Below are 21,128 nucleotides of genomic sequence, written 5' to 3'. Positions count from 1 at the left end.
AACCAAAACCCCACCTCCCTCAAGCTCTTCTAAAAGTACATGTGGAAAAATTATTAGCAAATACATATCATAGTGAGTATATGAATTTTCAGTAGGTGATATTGATGGGGAAATAATCATCGTCTATAATAGACGCTTTGTGTACTTCCTATACTCCAGGCTCCCTTGCAGTCATCTACAATTAGGCCCGTTTCATAAAACCTGGAGCATGGTTTCACTTTTTCTTTTTTTTTTTTTAATGGTTTCATTTTTTAAAAATGGTTACAGACGTTTACAGTCCCCATAACTCTGATTTAATTTGAATAGCTGGCCATAGTGATGATTTATCTAATTCTAAGTCCTTGATAAGATAAACCCAACCCAATTATACCATTATTCTTGTGAGAAAATAACATTCACAGCACAGCTTCCAGAAATGTGCTGCAGTGAGAAGAGGGCACTGTCAATAACATCAGAGTTCAAAGTCATTCCTGAACTCGTTCCCCAAGCTGCACCCGGCCCAGTGGTGTTCTAATAGGTTAAGCAATAAAGAAGCAAACCCATGAGCCCTGCATGCTAACTCAGAGGTTACAGAGCTAATATCATCAGTTCCGGTCTCAACTCGGGGGCTGAAGACTAGCGTTTTTTCCACCCCTGGCCATGGTGAGTGATTTAAGGCTGGCATTTGGACGGTTCCACTGCGTAACCTGTGGAGGGGGAGTGCTTCCTCCCCTCCAGAAGCTTCTCTCCATGTGGAAGGAATGCGGCTAACTCTGAACACTCCCACCTCTTTCCACTCCACTAGCCAGTCCTACCCTGAATGGCAGTTCTCAAAGTGTGGGCTGGGGAACGCTAGGGGTCCCCAAGATCCTTCCAGGAGATCTGAAAAGGTAAAACCTCTTCTAATACAATAACGCTATTTGTCTTTTCACTCTCAATCTCTCACAAGTATAAAGTGGAGTATTCCTGAGGCCAAGTGAAGTGTGATATCATAACAGAGCAAATGCAGAAGCAGATACAGGAATCCAACTGTCTTCCAGTAAGCCAGACATTAAGGAGATTTACAAAACATATAAGCACAAGGCTAGTCTTCCCACTAACTTCTCTTTTCTGTTTTGGAAAATACAGCTATTTTTCATAATAATTGGTATTTATGTTACATATATAATGGGTTTAATATTTTTAAATGAATTAAATATATAGTTTTCTCAGTTTAATTTCTAATATGCTAAACACCAACAGATATTACCCACATTGCAAAAGCTCACGGGGGCTCTCAGTAATTGTTAAGCGCGTAAGAGGATCCTAAGACCGAGAAGTTTGTGAACGACTGCGCTAGAGAGAAGGATGGACTGGACTGATCTGAAGGCTGAGTTCAAAAGAACAGTCTGGGCAGCTGGTGCCCAGCTCTGTCTCCTGCTGCTCCCACTGGGTAGTCACAGGCCCGCAGAAAACAAGTGTGGTGATCTCATTTTCCATGCTGGGAGTTCACGGATCCCCTGCAGCATTTGGGGGTTGGGGGAGGGTGTCCAGAACCGCCTGCAACTGAGTGCACATGTCGGTGGAATTCCGGGGTCCTCTATTAGCATCACGTCCTGCAGCCCAGCCTTCATCAGAACCACGTGATACCCTCCTTTCCCAAGTGTTGGCTCTGCTGGCTTCTATTTCACTTGGTTCAGAACTTGGTTCAGGAGGAAAGGTCCTATTTCCTGGGCCTCTTCAGAGACTTGCATTTGGTATATTATCTGGAGATCTCGGCAAATGTTAAAAACAGAATCCAGGGGCGCCTGGGTGGCACAGCGGTTGGGCGTCTGCCTTCGGCTCAGGGCGTGATCCCGGCATTATGGGATCGAGCCCCACGTCAGTCTGGTCCGCTATGAGCCTGCTTCTTCCTCTCCCACTCCCCCTGCTTGTGTTCCCTCTCTCACTGGCTGTCTCTCTCTCTCTCTGTCTAATAAATAAATAAATAATCTTAAAAAAAAAAAAAAAAAAAAAACAGAATCCAACACTGGGGGAAGAAAACACTCATGGAAGTACCGGGTCTCTGGGCAGGAGAGAAAGGATGTTTTACTATGACCCTGCATGTTTCTCAACTTGGTGGTTTGCAGCCTTGATTGTGCAGTGTGGCTGGTTTTTATAGTTGGGCAGGTAGCTTTTAACATCGAGAGGCTTTAATTCCTAAACCACAGGGTATTTTGATCTTGATGTGTGACCACAACTTATGGTGGTTATTCCCCAGGGAAGTGGCTGTTTACAGAGGTAGGTAGGGTCTAGCGCAGACAAGGGGGCCTCAGGAAAGGCTGTAGGCCAAGGATCTCGGAAAAGAGGCAGGACACATGGGGTGACCTTAGCCAAAGGACGAACACTTTTGGGTGAGGGCCACCGTAGCTTGGCCCCTTGGCGAAGGCTTGGGGCGGCTCAGAGCTTCTGCAGGTGCCCATGGGCCCCAGGCTGAATATACAGGGACAGCGGAGGCACGGAAAAAGATGGTTCAACAGCTACTGCCTAAAGACTACTGAGCAGAATAATATCGGCCATTTTTAAAAGACCGTGGATTCCCGAGCCTTATCAAGGTTCTCACATGAAATTATGGACAGGTCTGGAGGGCAGCACCGGACTGGCTGCCTCTAATTCTGTTCTGCATTCAGAGGCAAAAGAAGGCACATCTTGGATTCTCTTAATTTGCCCACGGGCTCCAGGATCAGCCTCGAACTAGCTCGTCTGAACTGGTCTTGACAAATGGAGGAGAAATCTTGCCTTGCCGAGGGCCTTTTCGGCTAAAGCAATCCCACAACCAGTGGCAAGAGACTGAAAACCCTTGCTCCCAAGACCATGCGTCCCACGACTACCCACCCGACAGAGCCCACGCTAGTGACAACACCAGCCTGGCAGTCTCCAGGGGCTCACAGGGAAAGGTAAAGTAGGAGGTTTCAATGTGCTGGTTGCAAATCGAAACTCATCAGGGAGAGGCTCCCCGTGGGAGGTTATATTCAGCACTCTGCACTTACCTCGGGGGTAGGGGATGCACCCACACATTCTGGGTTTTCCTTGAGAAAGCTGGCATTTGAGATACTGTCCCCTGTGTGCAACGTTCGGAAATATCCGAAGGTGGCAATCCCTGTCCTCTTTGACTTCCATCCTTCAGATTGAATATCTTTAAGTCTTCATTTCCCCTTTGAACTCTGTGTTCAGTTCAAAGGTCATGGATGATAGACAAGAGGCTTAGCCTGATTAGCAACGGGGGAAGGCTAAACCGAAGAAGGCTTTCTCCGCCCACTGTGAGTCTTTCCCTCAGACGTCATGGGCTCTGTATCATGGTCGTTGGGACACTTAGAGACAGGCCGTGGGGTCCTAACTTCGCCTGGGATAATTCTTCTAGGATCGAGATGGGTTTGCCTTCTAACTTTGTAGACTGGGACCTTCATCACCTCTTTTCTGTTGGGAGCCAGGCTGCCTCCACAGTGCAGATACCTGATGCTGCAGATATCATGATGAGGCAGATACAAAGAGCAGGGTCCCCAGGCCGGAGGACTGCGTTGCTAAAGATGGGAGGTAAGGGGTGGGGGAATTAATTCAGAGATCCAACATATTTAACCCACATTCTCCACCCTTGCCTTTGTCAGTAATAAAGGTTGTATTTTGGCTCTGTACCTACTGACGCTTTTGTCTTATTTGTCCAGAACTTAGATGGATAAGAAGCACTATTTATTAGGTCTCTTCAAAGACACCAAAATTACATACAAAGTCTCAATATTACTGAATACTCAAAGGCCAAGGCTCAAAGATTGAAAAGAGGCCAGACTATATAACTTCCTGATACCACCAGCAGGGCCACAAGCCCACCAGGGTGGCTGAACACTGAGGGTGAGAGAGCAGACGTCCAAGTCTCTTCAAGTTCTTGGGAGAGCCCAGGTGCTAGGAAGAGAAAGTCACATGTACCTCCAGATTGCTCAGTGACTATGGTGCTGGGCCCAGCCAGCTTGAGGTCAGGAAAAACAGGGCAATTCAGAGAACCCTCAACCACTCATCAGTTACTTGCATCTCTTAAAATCACCACCAAGGGACCATGTGGCCAGTGACAGAAACTGCCTCCTTCCATAGTATCTGATCTTCATGGTGGCTCAGTCTATTAAATTTCCCCCATTCATAAGGCCAACGTTGCTCTCTGAAACATAGATCCTTAAAGTCTGGATTCTAAAGTCCAAATCCTACACCGGCTGCAATCTTTCAAAATCTAGAACAGACAAGCTTACTTTGCTCCTACTGCATACACTCTTGCAGACTTCCAAGAAACTGGTTGTGACCAGCAAGGCAAAACCCTGTTCAAGTCCCCACTGGCCACATCCTAGAGGTATGTCTTTGAGTGAATGGGTTAAGCCAGACTTCATTCAGACATTTGTAAAATGGATAGTGATGATAATAGCCCACCTTATCTCAGGGGGCTGATGTACGATTACACAAGACAATGCAGGTAAAGGGCTTGGCCTGGCCCACAGTAAGCACTCGGCAAATATTAGATTTAATCACGAGTCAGCTTTCAAGAAGGCTCAATCCTTGGCAACATCCCATACAAGCCACAATTGACAATGTTAGGCAAAAAGAAGAGGCAATAAACAGCAAGGCCAAGCTATAGGCAAATTACAAATTTCATCTGGTCCTCATGGAAGAGACAAAGGCCAAAACGCATATCAAAACAAGCTTCAACTCATTAGTAACCAGGAGAGCGCAAATTAAAACCAAAGAGATACTATTACACAGTCCACTACGTTGTTAAAAATATTTAAGTTTGGCTATAACACATACATTAAATTCATGGAAAAACAGAAATACATACATGGTGCTGGTGGACCGATTTAGAAAACATTCTTGTTTTCAACCCAGAAATTCTACTCCTTGGTACATATCCCAGAGCAGCCCAGCTTTCCATCACCTGGAAGCTTGCTAGACATGCAAATTCTCGGGTTCCACCACAGGTTTACGGAACCAGAAGCTCAGAGGGTGCGGCCAGGAATCTACGTTTAACGGGCTTTCTGGTCATTCTTACATGAGCTCAAGTTTGAGAAATGCAGTCCTGGAGTGTCCCTGACACTTAATGCCCAGGTGGCAAGTACAGCAATGTTCATAGTAGCAAAATTCTGAAACCACACACACAAACCCATCACAATAAATTGAATAAGTAAATTCTACCATATTCATAGCATGCAATGCCCTAGAGCAGTGAAAATGAACAAATTATAGTTACACAACTCAACTGAATGAATCTTACAGACAGAATGCTAAGCAGAAGCAAATCACAAAAAGTACATTTTATATATATGTGCACATAAATACACACATATGCATGGTACATTTATAAACGCATAATACACACACATTTACATAAACACATCTCTCCTCCCCCATATATATGGGATATATACATAGATGGTAACACCGTGAAGAAAAGCAATGAATAATTAATTAGAAAAATTAAGATAGTGGTTACCTCTGGGGCAAAAAGGGGGAATGGAAACCTTATTCTGGAGACTTCCAAGGTACTGGCAATATTCCATTTCTTAACCTATCTGGTAGTTACACTGACATATTTGTATACTATAATTATTTCTTACACTGCGCATATATGCTTTATATACTCCTCCGCAGGAACCACATTTTACAATAAAAAAAGATTTTTTTAAAGGTTGAACTTCATATATATACAAAATAGAACTGAATGCCAATCCTGCCTTAATTTTTTTTTACCTGCATTCAAATAAACACCAAACCAGAACACAGGCTCTGACATCAGGCTGCTGGCATTTGAATCCTAGTTCCTTCTCTTAACAAAATCACTTTGGGTACCTTGTTCTAAACTATCTGGGCACTGGTGTCCTCATATGTAAAACGAGTATAATCTTTTGTGAATTAAATGAGTTAATACACTTAAAGTACTTAGAACAGTGCCTGGCACATAGTAATTACTCAAAAATGATGTGCTATTATTAGGACAGGATGAAACTGAGTTAAAAGTAACATTTCCTGCATCTAATCGCCAATAAATCATCAGCATCTACAGGAACAATGAATCTTCACTCCGTTTTTGCAGCTTCTGTGCTGAAACCAGCCAACATTACCTTCAACCCCCTCCTATTAGGTCCTCATCATGTTGAAACTATTCAGAGGTGAGTAACTTACTCTGGTTCCAGGCTAGTCTCACACACACACACACACACACACACACACACACGCATCAATATCAGAACATTAAAGAATTAAATCACAGAAGCAAAGAGACAGACCTGGAAGACACCAGAATAGCTTCTGTTCGATTACCTGTAATTCCCAAATCAAATTGCTGGCAAAATAACACTCCATATATATTAACCCCTTTCCCTAATCCTGTCAGCCTAGACAACATCTGTTAGAATTTAAGGAGGAATGTTAAAATATGTGTCCTTCAACTGTGGCTTCCCAGTGGGGTCGAAGGGACACTGGTGGTAGTCCCTTCAGAGTTACAAGATACCTGGCTACAACGCTGAATGTAGAACAAAGCTTTGGACATATAAGAGCTCAAATGTATTCAAATAATTAAACTGTCCCTTGATTGTGTTTGCGTAAAACAGAGGTAATGGCTACGCCCCACAATCTTCAGTTAAAGAGCTTATTATACCTTGTTTACCATATGAAAGCACTTTTCTAAGTGATTTGTATGTATATATATATATATATATATATATATATGTATATATTAACTCATTTACTTTTCATTACTGCCTTATGATAGACCATCCTAAAAATGTCATGTTGTCCAGGTGCACACAACACGCAAGTGTCAGAACGGGGGCACAAACACAGGTCAACTAGCCCGGAGACCCCAATCTTGACCACTGCCTCACTGCCTCTCTAGGCAACTAAATCAGTACAACTGGAGAGAAAAAAGGACAAGAACCAAAAATCTAAGGAAATGTTAAACGTAATAAAGGGAGCATTTCAGGTCAGAAAACGAGAAGCTTCATTTGACAAACAACAGTCACTCGTGTGTTAGTCTGTGTATTGCGTACAAAATCTTGGTGGGAGAAACTGAGCAAGACTCTCTACCCTCAGACCACATACCAAAAGAAATTTCAGGTAAGTAAATATCGAAATGTGAAAATATAAACAGAAAAATACAATTTGACATAGCATGAGGTCTGAGAAGCCTGTGTTGGGAGGTGCATGGTCTCAATTCGTATATCGGCACAACCACCAGAGTAGTATTCCATAAACACACCGTATGTATGTATGTGTGTGTGTATGTAACTATGTATGTGTATATATATTTAAATTACGTACATATAAATTTAAATTATGAAGAACCAAGACTTAAGAAAATAAGGAATAAGAATCATGACACTATCCATTACAAATGCCAATACTAAAAAAGTAACCTCACTGTTTTCCAAAATGCCTTTATTTTAGGTCATAAAAGGCTATAAGCCATCTGCAGAGAGTCCAGTGTTATCTACATTTAAATATACCAGTATCCCCCTTTTAAACACAGCTCCTTAGAGACAGCCTCAAATAAAGGGAAGGCCATAAACCAAATCATGGATAACTCAGTTTCGTTTACGAAGAAGTTAACTATAAATCGATTTGTAAATTAAATCAATGATTATGATGTTCCCCCCAAATGTTCTTAGTATTTGTCAAACAGAAAAGACAGAACTGTAAATAAAACGTAGTGCCAAAAACACAAACACCGAATGCAAACAATTACTTTTATGGGAGAAAAGCCACGGGTTGGGGTGAAACAGAAGTGAAAAATACATATTATGTATCAATAAGCTAAGCCCGTGGAAAAAGTACAGTCTCTTTAGATACTGCAAAATAAAGTCCACACGTTTAAAAACCTGAAAAAAAAATTAGAGCTGCCCTGAAGCAAACAAATCCTTGAGGGGCTGGAATTCGATTCTTTAGTCCTCATCACCATGCACGGAATCCGCCACCTAGAATCTGGATCTACTAAAAACCATTATAAATGGAGAGGAAAGGCCTCTGGGAAGAAAGATCTTGGGACAAATATGGCACTCTGCATCCTTCATGGCGCCCTCTCAGATCTTTAAAAAAACCTATACAAACACAAAAGAGGGTCAACTGAACCCAAAGATGCACTGAACAGCTAGAAAACTAGCAGTTTATGGGCATTATAACCCCTCCATTTAACCTTTTTTTAAATTAAAATTAAATCTGGGTAAGATCTCCTGGAGAAGTGGGTCACCGGTAAGCTCAGAGAGGGTATTAAGAAGCATCGCTGAAAAGATTAGAATCCGTTAACACCCAAACCCTCTGCTTGAAGACTTCGAATCAAAAAGACATTTAATTCTTTGCCTCCATCCTCCTTCTGATAGAGGCTGTAACTTACTACGGTCTAAACGTTTTTGGCTTTTGGCTAAACACTACTGCCAAATTGAAAGAACTACAGAAGAAAAAATCTGAGTAGGAAAACCCACAAAAGATGTTTCATGGCTTGACAGGCCATAAATATGTAAGCAAATTTTAGCTGCAATGAAATATTCACTCCATTCTTTTTTTTTTTAATCAGTTTTCAACTTCCTTAACTTCCTGGATATTTCTATAACATCCATGAATCTTCTATAATTTCTATTAAAACACATATGACACAAACATATGGACTATTCTAAAATTGAGCGGAAGATGCCAGACACAAAAGGGAATATATGATTTCATAAAGTACTAAGATTCCATAAGAATAAGCAAAAGTAATAGATGTTACTAGAAGTCAAGTAAATACTCAGCACTGGAGGATGGTTAAAATTGGAGGAGGGTACTTACGAGGTGTTGGGGAAACTGATTCAATAACGTGTTCACTTTATGAACATTCAGCAGCTTATCCACTTACATGTGCACTTTCCTGGATGCATTTGATAGTTCCATAAAGTGTGAGTGTCTATGTTGAGGTGTGTGTCAAATCTGAATCTTGAATTCCCTGAAGCACAATTTGGGGAAGCAGGACATGAGAAGCTAATTTTGAACATGTTACCACCGAATGGACTCCACTGGGAGTGGATGCCAAAGGAGCTCCAAAAGGCTAATATTTTGGCCACACAAAACACATTTTTTCTTTATTTACTGGACCAGAAAGCCATAAAGAATGAACTTCAGACTTCGAACCATTGTGTTAACCAATTAAGACAACAAAAGAAAAAAATATTAAAGTGGTCACAGTCTCTAGTTTATGAAAGATTTATGTTAAGCAGAGGGAGTGGATTATATACCCTTTAAACTTAGTAAAATGAATGGCTTTTTAGTCATTTATTTCAGAGTTCACTTAATAGCTTCCCAATCAACCAAGAGACAATTTATTGGCGATTATAGTCAAGCCAACTGAATCCGCCCAGTTACAATAGGTCAAGTTACAAGCAAAATAGTTCTAGGCTTTCTCCTTGGCAAAACAAATCTGCATCTCTACTCTGTCCCTCCACAAAACATTCGCATGAATCTGCTTTAGTAGTTTCTTTCGGAACGTGGACATATATATTTTAAAAGGCCCCAAATAATTTCATTTGTGGGAGAAAAAGTAACTCAGATGATTCAAACATGGAAAAGGTGCCACTAAACGTATTTCAAAACTTGGTGATCTAGTCTCTTGAATTTATTTTCACAGAAAAGAACGCTGAAAAAACAGTATCAAAAAACGAAAAAGAAACATGCATAGCCTGAGGGCTTCTAGGCTCTTCGGAAGTATTTTAAGTTCTAGGATTCGTGCAAAAAAATTATTTTTGAGCACTTATCAGCATATTATTTGTTGATCGAGACAATTTGAAGAACATTATAAAACTGATTTTGAATCATTTCCCTATGATATTTTCTTCTTTCTCTAAGATAACATACTTAAAAAATGAGTGAAAATCCTAACCAAGCATTACATTTTGGCTTCAGATGCCAAAATAAGTCAAAATATTTAAGGTCAAATTAAGAGAAAATATAACTCAGAAGCTATTTAAAAAAAAAAATCTTACCAACTCGGTATAGAGGAATTGAAATTCCTCTCTAATGTGATATTCGTTCCTTGAGTACCATTGTATTGAAAGGGTCTCAGTTGACGGAGGGAGAAAACCATGTATCTTGCAGTCAGACTCAATCTACTCTAACAGATACCATTTCACTCTGGATTCTCAGAAAAACTACTCAAACTGAGTTCTACTTTCATCATCTCTAAAATGGGAATTTTATCTCACGAGGTTATCGAAATAATTAACTGGGATAACATATTAGTTTCCTCCACTGAAATTAAAAATATTTTATTGTAATGGTTTAGTACTATCAGACATTAGTTTAAAAAAAAAAAGATTCGAAGAAGTGGCAGCAAATATCGGGAAGTTTTAACGGCTTTCTCTGTTGTATGTGCTTTTCTGAGTTACATGAATGACCTACTGACAATTAATAAAAATAAAATAAATTGTGAGCTGTCTTAAAACTGCATATGAGGGAAAAAAACCCTGAAGGGCCAGGCTTACAACCGTTACTGAAAGCGTAATAGAAAAGTTCAATATTTAGGGGCACCTGGCTGGTTCAGTCAGTAGAGTGTGAGACTCCTGACCTTGAGGTCCTGAGTTTGAGCCCTGTGTTGGGTGTAGAGATTACCTAAATAAATAAATAAATACACTTTTTAAAAACTTCAATATTTAATGCAACAGAAGAAACTTGAATAGGCTCAAAATTTATTTTAATAATGACAGAAAAATGGTCATTCACATTTTCATTTCCCGTAATTTCTAGAATAATATTCTAAATTATGCCTCTTCAATTAACTTTTTTTTAATTCCTTTTATTAATTCACTGAAACATTAAATTAAGTAATATCTCAGAATGGGGGGAGGGAATCTGGGTATAAATATTTTCAATTATGATGGTCAAGTAAACAATTGTTTTTAAATTAACACAAAAACCTATATTAAAACTATAATATACATCAGTACACTGTGGTCAAGTAGATTTTTAAGTTAACATAAAAACCAATATGAAAATTCCAATATATAGAAGTATATATTATTACTCCAGCGCTTATTTATTTTTGTTATGCGTAGGTATATTTTATAAAGGAAAATCAAAGAACGGATCATGGATCAAGTACATCTCCAAGCATTTCCCTATATGACTACCATATTGTATTTATAATAGCACTTCCTTTTAAATAGCTCAAGCTGTTTTAAAGGCATTATACGATTAATTTTCCAATGCTACTTGGGAAAAACCCAAGTTAAACAGTTTATTTAATCAAGGCAGGAAACCAGAACGTCTGATTCCTATACTAAATATTCTTCTGCATCTCAAGCTCTAGATAGTAGTAAGGTGTTTAGACTATACTTTAGACCACCAGGAATAGATGAAAAATTAAATATTCGGTCAAAGGAATGTAAGAAATATCACAATGGTTTAACCAACTAACGTAATCTCTCAGGCACAAATAACTCAGCACCGGTAGTCATTTTATAATACAACATGGAAACTAATCTATTATTTAACTACCCATTAACTTAGCCAATCTTCTTTAGACCTACTTGTAGCTCAGCCTGCTATAGGTTGTTCTCAACACAACTCTAGGACATTCTACTGTTACTTTAGGTCATCTTCATCCTATTTCTACAATGCTTGATTTTCTATTCTTTTGTTATAGCTTCTGTTGTGGTCTTCATCCAAGTTCTTCTCATTCAGAAGCCCTGAAATCCCACTGATCATTCTTGCTCTTTCTGTGAAGCATTTCTAGGTACGTGGCTATGCCATAAACATTGGGTGGTTTAACAGTCATTTTCTTGACCTGGAACTAGAACTAAAATGCTTTTCTCCACACAGTAAGGGATCTCAAATCTGACTGCCTATTACACATACTTCATTAAATCAATTCTTACTAATGACATTCAGAGTTCAACTAATCCAATTCTTTGTAATTATAAACATTTTAATACATATCATTATCTAGGCATATATATTTATATATCATGTGTACATCATGAATACAGACATATCTGTGGAAAAATAACTTGCTAGGTCAATGGGCTATATTTTTAGTGCTGACTAAAAATATCACTCAATTCAAAGGTTCTCATGGAAGCTATCTTCTTTCAAAGAAATATAGAAGAATAAAAGGAATAAAAGGAATAATTTTTATTCCCCGTCCTTTAAGTCTAACCCAAAAAAAATAGTTTACTTTTAGTGGTAAAAACAGAATTGCCAATGAAAAAAAATAATTTTTGAAAGTCAAGCATATAAAAAATATAGATGACTTCTCACCCACCATATATAATAAACTATTGTTAATGACCTTCAAAGTAATATTCTACCACTCTGGGTATGTGGAAATCTTTGCATTTCAGGTTAAAAATTAAAGTCATTCCAAAGCCTTTGAAAAGGAGTCATTTGGGGGATATTTTTAAGCAGCCCCAAGAGTCCTAGAACTGGAAAGTCCCTTAGAGATCAACTAATCCAACCAGGCCCAGTATTTTACTGTTGAGGAAAATGAGGTCATGAGAGTTTCAGGGCATAAACTACATCTGGACTAGATTAGAACCCCAGGCTTCCTGCCCTTGACACTAGCTCTTGCCCTTGACACTATGTAACATCAACTCGTTTGCACAGAATGACACCTTTGGTGCCCAAATCAGCTTGGATTGGAAAAAACACAAAGACGTCAATTAACTATGGATTGACACTTCATGCTAAACTGTGATAAATGTTGCAGGAGACACATGTGTAGAGAGCAATCCTCAACATGCATGTTATATACACATACACAACCCAAGGGCTTGTGCGCTTCTGTTATTACAGGGGAAGCTCAGATAAGGAAGTATCCTGAGTATGAAAGAGAGTAACCAGAAATAAGAACCGAGAAGCATTTACTTATAACCTAAATTCTCCTTTAAGAAACTCTGCTGTAACACAAATCGTAATCTTTTAAATCCAAATATTTTAAAAGGTCCTACTTAGCTCTGGAATTCACCTTCTCCTGCCTAAAGGCATCCCTCTACATAGGCAGAAGATGTGGTTCTAAATAGAACATTTATCTGTATATACCTCTTCCCTGGCATGAATAGGGTTGTTTAATTAAAACGGATCTACATTTAGTTAAATACACAAAGACGTAGCATCTGCTCAAATTAACTGATATAATTAGCTAAAAAATTAAAACAAAAATAAGTTTTTGGTAGAAATAGACAGAAATGTGGGGCATAATGATTTGTTGATACAAATTACATTTCAACTTACAGTTCTTAACCCAACTTGAAAATGCTTAGATTTTTAGGTATACTAATGGCAGATATGAAATACTCAAATGACAAAATCCAAACTCCAAATCTATCATATTTTTTAAATGGTTGATAAAATTCACCACCAGTCTGTGCAGTGCTTAAACTTGATTACATTTTGTATTTGAGCCAAAAGAACAAATTTGAATAATGTTAACTTGGGCAAAACCATAGAGTATACACAAAAACACTACATTTCTTAAATAATATCTAGGATTTTTCTTTAAAAATCACTCTTCTAACTTAAGAATATCCCTTTGAAAACAGAATGGGGATTTGAGTTACTTAGGATTTTTTTAAGGCATTTTAAAGCAAGATTAACTGTTGCTTTAAGTCTTGACATTTCCCGATTAATAACCCTAAAGCTTAATGAGGCACAACAGATTTAAGAATTGAGAATTTTTAATGAAAAGGGAAATTAAGGACAGTTTGGTGTAATACACTGTCACCAAAATAATCTGTTCCAAGAAGACTTAAGTCTCTATATGTAAAAAATATAATCTGAAAAGAATTTCCTCTTAAAATCTCAGTCTGAACTTTTAGAAGAAGGTCAGAGCAGACTTTCCGGAAGGTATGAAAGTCAAAAAGTACAACTGTATGTAAATTCTGAACTTGCCATTGGGGCCTAAAAAATTATATATGTATATAGATCAATAGATAGATATAAATTATCTATCTATATCTCCATATATATATTTTAAATGTACCCATAAAATATTCTAGGATGCACAATTTATTACTTTTCAAATCACACCTAGTATGCTTGCAATGCACCATCTGTGAGTAATGACCACATACCACAAGATAAGAAAAGAGCAAAGATATGCATAACTATGGCCACTAAGTAGAATAAACTGTGAATACTAACTATGTTAATTCTCCTTACTTTTACAATAAGTTGTTACAAAGGCACATGAAAATCAAATAAACACTGAGAATAAATGTTTTATACCTAAAATGATTACTGCATCCTAGATTCCCCACATCTTAAAATAAGGCTTCTTCTTAACATGTTTCATATGTTGAATATTAATCTCTTCAAAGTGTATACACCTAACAGGTGAAAATCACATATGGTTTATGCATCTTTTATCATAATTCCTCACCCAGCATTGAAAGCAGGACCTATGTGATAAGACTAAGAATGCAGAGTATCTATAAATATTAAGGTGATGTCCTTGATGCTTCATAACCAATACAAGTGTATTTAAATTAGAACAAAGGAACTATGCAATTAAAATGTGAACTAGAAAAACAAAGCAGGTTTCTAGTCTAGTAATTACTGGGTAGGTAGTAAAAATAAAATTGATTTCTTTTCCTTTTTTTTTTTTTTTTGCCTGATGATAAATCCATCGAAGGCCTTGAAAGTCACTTGTATAATTTAAAACGAAAGTTTGTCGTAACTTTGTGATATCCTTTGATCCTTGAAATTTAATGGTTAAATTTGACTTTTTTGTGTTTAGTGCAAAGGAAAATGCTAATGCCATAGGTTAAAATGAGGAAGAACAGAGAAAATCTTAAAGCTGAATATCATAATGTGCAAAATCGACTAGAATTATGTAAGTCTAAATAATAGAACAACTAAACTAATAAAGAATCTCTCAAAGTAAAAAAAAAAGTGTTCAAAGTAAAACAAGGAACACTTCAGTTAACACATAAACTCATAAAGTCCTTTTGGATATTTAATTATTCTTTAACTGGTCTGAAAAAATAAGGTTGCTCTGTATCTACATTAATAACCTATTCATTCTCTTCCTAAAACTCTTGTCTTCTTAGTCTGACCTTAAAAAAAAAAAAAAAAAAAACTAGACTTGAATAGCAGATGACTGCAGAGGGGCCATTTTCACCTTGCAGATAGATCTTTGTTATTCTGGTGTGTAAAGCAGGCCATTAGCACAAAGTCATTTCTAATCTCAGTTGTACAATCCACATGGCGTACTTAACCCTAAAACTCATGTTGCATAAACTGCTCTCCTTTCCCTCCTAATGACCTTGCAAATCATTCAATGTGATTACTTAACTGGCACCCAGGAATTAGGAGATGCCAAATAACTTTATGACAAAGTTATGATTTCCCCTTTCCTGGGGGTTTACAAACGTCAACGTGACATCCGTCTAGAAGAAACTGAGAAAGAACATGGGATGGTAAAGATAAGGGCATTATGTGATATTTATAAATGCTATTTTTAAAAAATTCTTCAAGAAGAAAATGACTTAGAGAATTCACACCTGACTTCAAGGCAGATGACTAAGAGAAAACGAGAATGCTCCAATGGTACAACACTTAGTCCTGCTGTACCAATGACCAACAAACCTCTCCTCCTGTCCTAACTTCACTGCACAGTATTCAATTAAAACTTACTTTCAGATCAAAAAGTTAGTGAACATAATACCATCTACTGCTGGTCTCACACTCTGAAAATTTATGAAAAGTTGCTCGTAAATTAGCAAGACCACTCAATGATGTTCAAAATTAATGCTTTTAAAAATCAGATTTTTTTGATCTATGACATTTTCTTTGTTTAGAAAAGAGAATAGCTGATGTCCATAGGATTCTTAAGTTTATCTTGCCTTCTCCCTAACTTCAAACCACTGAAGTAGCATTTTTTTTTCCTTCTTCCCCTTCAGCCTAACCTCTTTAGTAAACCCTATTTGAGAAGAAGAAACAATAAATGAAGTGACAAGAGGTGAAAGAATGAGGAGTGCGCACTCCAAGAATAAAGGACGGTTTTATAACAGGAGATACTTTTGTTAGCAAGTGACTGACGGGTCTCCTCCCCTAGTTAGAAGAAATTCCATCCACTTCCCAAAACTGCAGAGGCCGAAAACGGCTAGTCTAACAGTTCTGAAACCCCGGAGTCAGGAGAGCCGAGGGGGGGCGGACTGGAGAGTGGGGGAAGGGGGAGAGACCAGCAGGAGACGAAAGAACAAAAGGAGAAACCCAAGAAAGGAGAAAAGACGGGACCGGGCGGCCACGGAGTCAGAGGGAGAGAGAAAGAGAGAGAGAGAGCCGGGGAGCAGGAGAGCACGACCTGGGGGAAGAGAGCGCAGAGCCGGGCAGGGCGCGCCGCTCCACGGCGCACCATGGACAGGGCTTCATCCGCCTCTGCTCACACCCCTCTAGGGGGCGGCGGGAGAAGGCGCTAGAGACCGCGGGCGCCGACCCCGTCCCGCCCCCGGCGCCCGCAGTCCCCCCCACCACCGCCCCGCGCCCCGGCCAGAGCGCGCCAGGCCCTGACCCGTGAAGACCACGGAGGGGGGAGATCCGCACCATCTGTCCCAGCCCAGACCGCCCCCGGCGCAAGGGCACTTCCGAGCCGCGCCCGCACTTTTCAGAGCTGCCACCCGCTGGCCACCCCCAGCTGCAAGGGTGCGCAGGGGGGCCCTCGGGCGGATTTCCCGGGAGACTCTGACCTGCATTCAGGGCGGGCACGCCCCTCTCCTGGAGCCTCTTTGGAACCTCATCTCCTGCGGGGGCCGATTCTGGACCCCCGCCCTGCCCCCGCCCTGCGTGGGGGTCGCCGGTGAGGCGCGCGGCGTCGCTTCCCGGGACCCTGTGGGCGGCCGAGAGGGGCCTCGGAGTATTCTCCGGCCGGACGCCGCGGGAAAGTTGGGCGGTCAGCCGGGCTGGGGACCGGTGGCTCGGAGTGGCAAGGGAGCCTGCGACCTGCCTGAAGCAGGTGCTTCCTGCCCCGGAAAAGCCTCCTAGTACCGATTCCATGAAGAGGCTGTCTGGCGCTCTCCCGAAGGCGTGAAAAGTGCGGAGGCTCCCCGCGAAGGCGTCCCCGAAGACGCAGCAGGAGAGAGACAGCGGACAGAGGGAGAGGAATAATAACCGAGTAACGGAACTTCTCCCCGCTCGCCAGGATAAGGGGCGTGCGGGGCCAGTGGCTGGGTGCGGAGGCCCCGGCCCGCATAGACTCTTCGGGGCAAGGGGACGACGAGGTTTTCTTCCAGGTGGGACCGGCACAGAACACAGTGAGGGCAAGAGGACAAGAAGAGAAAGCAACTCTGGGCTGGCGAAAAGACAATAGGACAGTGGAGCCCTCGGGCACCGGGAGGCGCGCGGGTGCCAGGGTGGGGTGGGGTGGAGGCACGTCCCGTAACTAAGACACTAGAGTGAGAATTCCGACTGCAAACTCGCGACCCATCCCTGCAGAAATAAACAAAAAAAATTGGAGCAAAGTGCAAAGCGAGGGGCGAGAAGCATAGAAAACTGCAAAACCTGGGAGCTATCCTGCCTCACCCTTCTGCTGCCTGGAGACACCCCCTACAAGCTCGCCCGGCCCGGAAGGAAGAACAGGAGGGGCCGGCGACCGGTCCCTTCGGGACCCGCCGGGAGCGGCGCGGAAGACCAGCCGGCCCGACCAGCCCTGCCCCAGCGCCCGGCCCGAGCCTCGTGCCTGCGCAGCTCCCGACCGCGCGGTGCGGCACCTCCCTTCCCGGGTGCGCAGCCTGGCCCCGCAGCGGCGCGGGGAACAAAGGGACCCGGCGCCGCCCGCCCCACCCCGCCCGCGGCCCGGCCCGCGGAGACCGCTGCGTACCTGAAGCAGGGCCGCCAGCAGCGGCAGCAGGGTCCGCGACGCTCCCACTATCCGGCACATGGAGGCGGAGAGGGGCCGAGCGAGGAGCCGGAGGCGGCGGCGGCAGCAGCGGCAGCACCAACAGCGGCGCGGAGAGACGGCTCCAGGCAGTTTCCACCCCCTTCCCTTCCCCTCCCCACCCCACCCCCTTCACCGCTGCTCTCCTCTCCCCGCCAATGGAGAGCGAGCTGATGACAAATAGCGGGCCGCGGAGTCCGCGGGACTCGCACCAGGAGTAATAAAACAGACCCAGAGATCAAGGAGCTGGGGAGGGGGCGGGGGAGAAGGCGGGCGTGCGTGTGAGGGTGTGAGAGAGAGAGAGAGGGAGAAAGAGAAAGAGAGAGTGTGTGTGCGTGCGTGTGTGTAGGCGGCCGCGGTGGCAGCGTAGGCGGCTAGGCTCCGGCCCTAAGCGCAGCGGAAGCCGGGAGGGATGCAGGCGGCGGGGACCTTGGCCGGTGTAGGATGCGGAGGTGGAAGTGGAGCGGCTGGCGCTCCCGAGGAGCTCCGCAGCGCGAGGTTTCGGGCTCGTGGCTTTGGTTCCTCTGGGTCCCCTCTCCAGGGCCGCTCTGCAAGACGAAGATGCCGAGGAGAGCGCCGCGGGGAGGGCGCTCCGGGCCGTGCGCACTGCGCCCACAAAGGGCAGCAGTCCCGCTGCCCGGCGCCTCCGCTGCGTGGGGGCTGAGCGCCGCTTCCCGGAGCCCCTTTCCGGCTCCCCGCGGAGTTGGAGATTGTTCTCCGGCCTCGGCCGCGCGGGGGTGAGGCCAGGGGCCGGCGCAGCCGCTACTGCCTCGGCTCCGTCCCGCGCAGCTGCCGCCGCGGCCGCCCCTGCTGCCTGCGCGCCGGCACCCGCCTGCCGGTCCTTGCCCGGCGCGGCTCACTCGCGCGCGCCGCCCCACCCCCAGTCGCCGCCGCCGCTGCCGCCCGCGCACCCCGCTCGGCCTCCGCGAGCGCGACCGACGCGAGCCGCAGCCGCCGCCGCCACTCTCCCCGCGCTCGCCGCACGCGCTGCCAGGCTGCGCGGCCCTCTCTCCTCTCCTCTCCCCTCCCGCCGCCGCTGCCGCCGCCGCCCTCGCCCCCGCCTCCCTCCTCCGCCAAGCTTCCCCGCCCGCGTCGTGGCCAATCGGAGGCCACCGAGCTGCGGCGGTAGCCGGCCAGATCCGCGGCAGCCGCCCGCCCCCACCCCCCCAAAGCACCCCGTTTTTGCTGCAGCCCGCGGGGGGTCGCCGGAGGGAAGTCTGGGGTGCGCGGAGCACCGCCCCGGCAGGTGGAGGAGCTGCGGGAAATAAAATAACTTGCACGGGAACTTGATGGTTGGCAGGTTCCTCGTTGGACCGCGATGGGGAATCAGAGATTAGGAGACGGAAGAGTGCCTCCTAGGTAGCCTAACACACGCTTCTTTTTCTGTTTTGTCATTATTTCGAGATAGATTATTTTTCTGGGTAGGGGCAGACACAGCAAACTGGCGAGGCAGGCAGAGCCCCTCCTGGCCATTGTTGTCTGAGGTGCTTGCCTTGAGCCACCTGCGGGCCGGGGAGGGCGGAGGCCACGGTTTCTCTCCAGCGCTCGTAGTTCTCCCACCTTTGCGAATGTGCTGGAACAGCCCAAGTTTCTGTGTTCTTGTTTCGTTTTCTTTTGTTCCCTCTGAGAGTTTGAGAGTGCGTGTTATTTTATTTGAAGCCTCCCGTTTTATATTTCTAACTCGTTAGTGGTACTGTTCACAATTTTTAGTAAACAGTTTCAGGGACTTGGACTTCCTCCCCACACCACCTCCAACAACGTCAACAAAGAAAAACAGAAAAGAAAGAGATGGGGTAAACAACCTAAGGCCAGAACTCGGGATGAAAATAGGATTATCTGAAAGATACAATGACTGACACAGAGTTCGCACCAAGTAAAGGAGTTTTGCTTCCTCTCCTTAAGGCATGAACTTGGAATGGTATACAAAAAGTGAGAGACTTTACAAGTTTGGGATACAAGCATTTGTGCAATGGAGGGAGGGGTGAAGAGTAATTGATTTTGGCTACATAATGAATTTTTTCCAGAACCTTATTTATTTATTTATTTTAGGTTTTACAGGTAAATAAAAATACCGGTTTTTATTTAAGCGTTTCCACACTGGAGGTCGTGGAACTTCGTTGCAGTTAATGAACATTATTCTTCTACTTTGGGTAACTGAAGTACTAACATTATTTGAATTTGAGTTTCAGGATACTGATCATTTAAGAACTTGATGATGAATTTCTAAAAATCAAGTACTAATTTCTTTGACAAGAGTGATGCAGCTTTTAATAATGTACTATTGCTGGCTAGGCTTTTAAAAATTTAATATTCATAGGGAGGCTTATTCAATTTTAATTAAAACATAATATTGTAGGCCATTTTTAAAATGAATCTCAAAAAAAATTCCTGGATTTCCTTCTCAAAAGAATAAGGAAGGTCATGTTAATTAAATTTAAGGATGAAAGGCTCGGCTTGTTCTTTCTCTTTTTCTTCTTTGCTAAATATTATTGTCACACGATTGCTTCCTGAGCTTCTTGCAATAGGGTATTGATAAATTGCACTCTCAAGGAGGCATGCATAATAGTAAAACATTCAGTAGCAATATGGAGATATTGTTTATCTTATTACCAAGTGGCATTTATAGATCCCATCTTCATGCCTAAGAATTAAGCTGTGATCCTGGACATGAGACCTTAGTTTATATCCTCCCCACTCCCAGCAGTAGCCATTGATGTTTATTGCCATTCCGATTGATTTAAAGTTAGAACAGATTTCAGCATGAGTAACTCTATTGCTTGTTAGCATTATTTGCTAGAAGCTTTAAACATCATGCCCCTTATAAATTAAACTCGTATTATGACTTCAAAATCTGCTTTGGAATGCCTATCAGCTAACTAATTCTCTGATTCCAATAGTTTTTGATCATACAGATAAGAACTTACAGCATTTTTTTTTTTTAATTTGGTCCAACTTGCATGCCTCTCATTTTTCAGTGGTTGTGAATTGCTTTGGAAACTTGCCTGAGATGAACTTGATCACATGGTCAGCCAAATCTTACTAATCAGCCTTTTATCACAAGAAGGAATAGCCTAGTCTAAAATCATGTTATTGGAGACTTTGTGCATCCATTTGATGTTAATAAAATTAGATCCAGTGTTGACTTTGGCACACAACACAGCCCTGCCTCCTCTGCACCATAGTTGAAATAATCTAATGGGGCCATTCATTCCTATGGGCAAATGGTGACCAAACTCTAAGATTTTCAGCCTCGGATCACAGCATT

General features: G+C 42.8%; 1 protein-coding gene across 1 annotated transcript in view; it reads right to left on the bottom strand.

The window, feature by feature from the left end:
* CDH2 (cadherin 2) overlaps positions 1-18,648 on the bottom strand; it is a 209,454-nt gene extending 190,806 nt beyond the window's left edge. The window contains exon 1 of the mRNA XM_026496142.4: positions 17,807-18,648. Within this exon, the coding sequence (XP_026351927.1) occupies positions 17,807-17,866 (60 nt within the window). The 5' untranslated portion in view covers positions 17,867-18,648. The remainder of the gene's footprint in view (positions 1-17,806) is intronic.
* Positions 18,649-21,128: the final 2,480 nt, after the last annotated feature.

This window comes from Ursus arctos, unplaced genomic scaffold (genome assembly GCF_023065955.2).
Source record: "Ursus arctos isolate Adak ecotype North America unplaced genomic scaffold, UrsArc2.0 scaffold_17, whole genome shotgun sequence".
In the NCBI taxonomy this organism is placed as follows: domain Eukaryota; kingdom Metazoa; phylum Chordata; class Mammalia; order Carnivora; family Ursidae; genus Ursus; species Ursus arctos.
The sequence above is the reverse complement of the archived record's forward strand: the minus strand, read 5'-3'. Positions and strand labels throughout refer to the sequence as shown.